Genomic DNA, 6,154 nt, shown 5'->3' with positions numbered 1-6,154 from the left:
CATGGGTTTCTTCCGGGTGACTGTCTGTGAGGAGTTTGGTGTGTTCTCCCCGTGTTCGCGTGGGTTTCCTCCGGGTGACTGTCTGTGAGGAGTATGATGTGTTCTCCCTGTGTCTGTGTGGGTTTCCTCCGTGTGACTGTCTGTGAGGAGTGTGGTGTGTTCTCTCTGTGTCTGCGTGGGTTTCCTCCGGGTGCTCCAGTTTCAGACAATGAATGAGTGAATGAATGAGATTGGCAATGTATCAAAATATTATGATTGTGACCAAAATCGTCCACCAGAAAGCCTCTAAAAAACACCAGAAAACATTTCACTATTGTTTCTCACATCTGTAACATGATTTTAAATTGTAAGACAATGTTGTGTGTTTTAATGTAGAGATTTGTAATTTTCTGCCTACAGATGGCGCTGTTCGTAGCTGTTGTAGCTATGGCTCTGCTGGGATACAGTAGTGGAGCTCCTCCATTGGATGTTGATCCTGCGACTTATGACTTGGAGATTTATGATGTGGACACATTTGAGCTGAACAGCTATGATTATGATGACTTGGATGAGGAGGTAAAAGCAGAGGATCATAAGGCAACACTTGCTCATCCTGTAGAAATCAAGTGTATTAGAGGAACACTAGGTAGTATTTTTACCATAAATGACATGGTTACAATTGTGATGGTTCACAATTAATACTGAGACATGTAATAGCGAGAACAAAGCTGGTATTGTTGCTACTCCGAGTTCAGCATTGCAGAAACTGCACTATATAACTCAGAGGGTAGGACCAACCTAGCTACTGATGTTGGATTTACAATATAAATGTATGGCATTTTGTTGACGCTGTAATCCAGAATGACTTGTGAGGTCATTCGTATTACAGCAGTGGGCTAATGTAGTGTTAGGAGTCTTGCTCAAGGACTGTTATTTTATTTTTCTTTGCTGGGTTTCCTACCCTCCTCCAAACGTTATATGGTGCAGGTGCTGCAGTGCTGAGCCTGTAGTACCTACATGAGAGGCGCTGTTCTCTTCATAACGGGTCAGTGAACCATCACAGTGATTTTGAAGCTGTAATTTCAAGATAAAATTATTACCTAGTGTTCCTTTAATGTTACTTTATTTATAGAGAAGGTCTAATTCAGTATGCTTGACAAAATGGCTGAATACAAACTGTGATCCTGTTACAGATTGAGGTTGGAACTGTGGCTCCACCTCCTCCAGCTGTCACTCAACCACCTCCTGCAGTCCTACCTCCAGACTACACCCCAGAGGTGACCCTTCCACCACAGACCACCAAACCTCCGGTTGCTGCCACTCTGGACTTTTTAGGCCCTGGCCTTTTTGGTCCTCAGACAGACCTGGGTGAGTGGAACCTTGGCTGTTTACAAGGAGCACAGAAATCCAAAACAAAGATGCCTTGGCTGAAAATACAATTTGGTGCATGTGATATTCATTTCGATGTGCCTCATTAAACACTCAAAATCTTATCACCACGTTGCAGGCCAAGGGAAATGGTCCAAATAATGCACTGCTGCCTTCCACATGTGACCCTTCTACCCTCTTGTGGTGAAAGATGCCATTACCTTCTCTTGCTCCTCTGCAGGGATGCCAACCTGCCTGCTGTGTGTGTGCCTCAGTGGGAGTGTGTATTGTGACGACTCCGATTTAACCGACATCCCCCCACTGCCCAAGGACACCACATACTTCTACGCTCGCTTCAACAAGATCAATGAGGTCAAGAATAAAGATTTCTTCAACCTGAGTAAGATGGATGCAATTTCAGTTCTAAATGTTCAGATCTTGTTTCTTATTTGAACGTAGCCGGGGTGCAACACATTTGATGAAATTGTGATGGAGTACTGTTGAAACATGCTATTTTAACCACCAAAAATTAGCAAACAGTATTCATGGAAGGGAAGCTCAGGGACACTCCAGGTCGTGTCATTGCCACAGAGCTCCAGGGCCCAGGGTGTTGGCTGTGTCCATATGTGTGTGTGATGCCCTGTAAGCTAAAATTAGCATACATGCTACAAATCGCAAAGATCTGGAAAGTTGTATTTTATTAAATGTGAATTACCTCATGGAACTGGTTTGTGACACACACATACACAAACTCTTCACACGGCGGCCCCACTCACTCACATTTAGCCACTGCTCCACAAGGAGTGCTATTCATTGCTTTGCATCAAATACATCTGGGCCTTTTTTTGTCGGACCGCCTGCCAGGCCGGCCTAGAGGAAGCATTTACGCTTACTGATTGATTGACTGACTGACACAGTCCCATTTCTTGTCATAAGCCCTGAATCCTTCATTAAAATGTTCACTTTCATGACAATGTAGAAAGGTGAGCAGAAGTCGTGAGGGTTGAAGAGTTCAAGGGGTCAGGTGAATGCTGAATTGGGACACATTCAAAACCGCTTCAGCGCTGTAGGTCTACCATCCACCGCGGTGAGCAGTTCAGTGTTTTACTGGAACCTCAAACAGAAATGTGTTGAATGTTGTTGAGGTAATATTTATCATAGTTTCTTCTTTATATTTGGAGAATGTTTCTGTGACTCAGCCTTTGGTTTCCTACTATATATTTAACAAACAGAAAGTCATATTGTCTGTCCCTATAACGACACGAATACACGTACACATCTCACCGTTACTGACAGGTGCATTACATCTGCATGGCTTTTTGTTTAACTTTGTTTTACACGAAATCGTAAAACAACGTGATTCCCTGATTACGCACACACACTGACAAGTAACTGACAAGATAAACTATTTTTTATACTATTATTATTTGTTATTATTGTAAACAAAACATTTATATGAAGCACCAACGCTTCTCCAGACCGTCCAATGACAAGGGGATGTATTTGGGGTTTTTCCTGTTTTTGAAACACCAGAAACACATGGCTATGTGGCTAATGGTGGTCCTGATAATCTAAGCTTGCCTAGTTTCTCTTTGCTCTTGTTTTTTTTTTAAGTTCTTGTTAAGTTTTATCAGTTGTAAACTTTCAAGTAATAAGCTGCAAAAAAGAGTTTTAAAGAAAATGCAACATTATTATTCACCTTTACAGATGTTTAGCATAGTCTTTTCATGCTGAAGTTATAAAGAGTGTTTTTGAATAATGTATAATTAGGCAATATAAGGCAGCCGATCAGAACAGAGCTCATTTACATATATCAGTCTTAAATGCATTGAAACCAAAACAGATTTCATTCTAAGGAACAAAGAGAGGCTGGAAATTATTGTGTACAAATTAACTGTGAATGTTTTTGGTACATGAGCTATACTAATGCCATAAGCAGAACTGAGAAAAATGTTCAAAATGTTCTCTTTAGTGGCCCGCACCCTTCCTTTTTTTTTCTTTTTCACAAAACATATTACCACCTAGAAATTCAGCTTTTACCAGCTTAGCCATATAGATCTATACTGAAGTGGAGTGCCTGCTTTTTTAATTAAGCTCATTCAAAAAATAGAACAGCCTATCAGTTCACAGCTTGTCAACATCATTCAGTACGCTATACTTAGTAGCAAAAAAATTGCCTGTTAAATTCTGAGGAATAAAGAGAGGTTGGTAAATTGCTATGCTGAAATGACCAGAACCTGAACCTGAACCACAGCGAATGTTATAAATGGACCTCAGTGGAAATGAATGGCAGATAAAATGCAAAGAAATGCAAAAACAAGGCCCTACAAAACTACATTACTTCCCCTTCCTCTGTTCTCAGACCAGCTGAAACGGATTGACCTTACAGGGAACCAGATCTCTGTGCTGGGAGAGGATGCCTTCCGCTCACTTCCACAGCTCCAGGATTTGCTGCTAACTGACAACAAGGTCCAGGCACTGCCTGAGCTGCCAGTCACTATGAGGCATATTGACATCCGCAACAACCGCCTGAAGAATGCCGGCATGCACAGAGAGGCCTTTAAGGCAAGTGCTTTTCTAAGAGCAAGACCGAACAGTGACACACCCATGTGCGAATACAGCAGTAATCTGATGACAAAGTAAAATAATCCACAAAGATCACAGCCTGAAATGCTGTAGTCACTCTGTAGTTGTATTCAATTCCTACACAGTCCAGTGTTTTAAACCCTTTATTGGGAAATCTCACTATGTAAAGCTAGGTTTTGGGTTAGTGGTGATTTTATGGTGGTCGTTTCAAAATTATATTTGATGACCTTCCAAGTGTATTTCATTCTGTTTTAGCAATAATCACATTTCTATTTTGTCACATCTGAGCAAATTTTAAACAGAAATCACTTCGTATGGTCATAGTAGACCGTGTCAGAGGTGTGAATCATCATTCTTTTCCCCTGTAGACAGTGTATATTTAATGCTATTGTTAAACAAAAATGCTAATTTCTGCTAGCAACTCTCTAGCGTTTCCTGTTATGTCCTTATTTGATAACCTATTCCAATATCCAATCATACTATGAGTAAAGACGGTCATATTCAAATCCATATAAAAGTGCACCCATACAGAGGGTGTTTCCGATAAAATGGCCAATGTTTTATCGCTAATAAACAGACAACGCTAGCTCTGACCTATGCTAAAAGCTTACAGCAGTTCAGGAGCAGACATATTGACCTTATTCAGTCCTTCACCATCCATAGAGAGGCTTTCTTAATACAGGACAAACTTTACTGACCCCAACATAACAGTTACATGACACTATTGAAACCTGCGGTGTATTATCTCACTTCCTTTACCTTGCCTTCTCAATTCTTTGACAGGATATGAAAGACCTGGAGTTCCTGTACCTGTCAGACAACAAGTTAGACTACGTCCCCGGCCCACTACCCGATAGTCTACGAGTGCTTCATCTGCAGGTTCCAGCCTCTTGCTTTCTCCTTTGCTCTTTTGATAAATCTAAATGAGCAAATTGATTCAAATACATAGGTGTTTTAATGCGAGACAGTACAGGACAGATATCACACATATCACTGTGAATCTTTACCAGATTTTACAGGAATTATATGTATATGAATAGAAATACATTCACACCTATAATTAGTATATAATCTAATACACGTGCATGTATTTAAACAGAATCAGTCCATTGGATGGTGATAGGAATTCATGTTTTAAATTTTATGATGATAAAAAAAGAAGCATTGTTGGAGGACTCTAAACTCCGAACTAGTTATTGGTTAATAATAATTCGACTAACTGGAATTAGTGTGTTGTTTGCATAAACAATATGAATGCACAACATGACCGGCTCACTATCACACCATGAAACTGATAAAGATCTTTCTATGCAAAGCATTTGAAGCCGTCAGTGCAGGCAGAGTTGTCATTCGCTTGATGTTCCTTCATATTTTTTGGCTCCCTGCACATGTGGCAAGTTGGCTGTTTGCAACCACAGTGTCTGCTCTTGATCTATTTTCTATTGGCACATTACAGTTACAATTAATCATTTAATTTTTGTTAACTGCACAGATTTCACCGGCCAAGTTCTTCCCACAAATCATAGGCGAATGCCAGACATTAGACATCAGTGGAATTGGAGCAGTAACACTTTCTATCAAATTTGAATGAACTGTCAATACAAATGAATGTTAGTGACGGCTTGTAGATGTACAAAACTTTATCAATGACCTACAGCAATATATTCATGCCACTCTACAATCTGCAATCAATATCCAGCTTAAGGGCAACATCCGGCTGCCGTTTGAAACCAGAAAAGAGGGTTCTTTATCCAATCTGAGAAGAAAAAAACTAGCCACACTCATGTTTTGTAACCCTGTCGAATTTCCTGCTTAACATAATAATCACCTTCCTCTTGCCTCACCACCAGAACAACAACATCCAGAGCTTGAACCAGGACACCTTCTGCAACAGCCATGACATTAACTACATCCGCAGTGCTCTGGAAGACATTAGGCTGGATGGCAACCCAGTGGATATCAATCTGTACGCTCGGGCATATGTGTGTCTTCCACGGTTGCCCGTAGGAACCCAACACTGAGAGAGGGCTCAAGACCACTCCAATCTTCCATTGATTAAAAAATAGGTCTTAGGCTGTAATTAGTCTTTAAGGTTAATCTTAATTATGTTCATAAATGGCTTTATTTTTGTTTTCATCTGAATGACATAAAATGTTTACATTGTCTTTTATTGCAGCTAAGAGTGCGAAAACTGCTCCTCTGTAAATTCTGAAAGTGGCTC

At 40.4% G+C, this 6,154-nt stretch overlaps 1 protein-coding gene across 1 annotated transcript; it reads left to right on the top strand.

The window, feature by feature from the left end:
* The first annotated feature begins 399 nt into the window (after positions 1-399).
* On the top strand, positions 400-5,954 carry optc (opticin). The gene is made up of 6 exons (XM_066672881.1): positions 400-555; positions 1,173-1,347; positions 1,589-1,747; positions 3,710-3,912; positions 4,717-4,812; positions 5,784-5,954. The coding sequence occupies exons 1-6, from the start codon at positions 400-402 to the stop codon at positions 5,952-5,954; spliced, it is 960 nt and encodes a 319-aa protein (XP_066528978.1).
* The last annotated feature ends 200 nt before the right edge of the window (positions 5,955-6,154 follow it).

The sequence above is a fragment of the Hoplias malabaricus genome, chromosome 5, assembly GCF_029633855.1.
Source record: "Hoplias malabaricus isolate fHopMal1 chromosome 5, fHopMal1.hap1, whole genome shotgun sequence".
In the NCBI taxonomy this organism is placed as follows: Eukaryota; Metazoa; Chordata; class Actinopteri; order Characiformes; family Erythrinidae; genus Hoplias; species Hoplias malabaricus.
The sequence above is the reverse complement of the archived record's forward strand: the minus strand, read 5'-3'. Positions and strand labels throughout refer to the sequence as shown.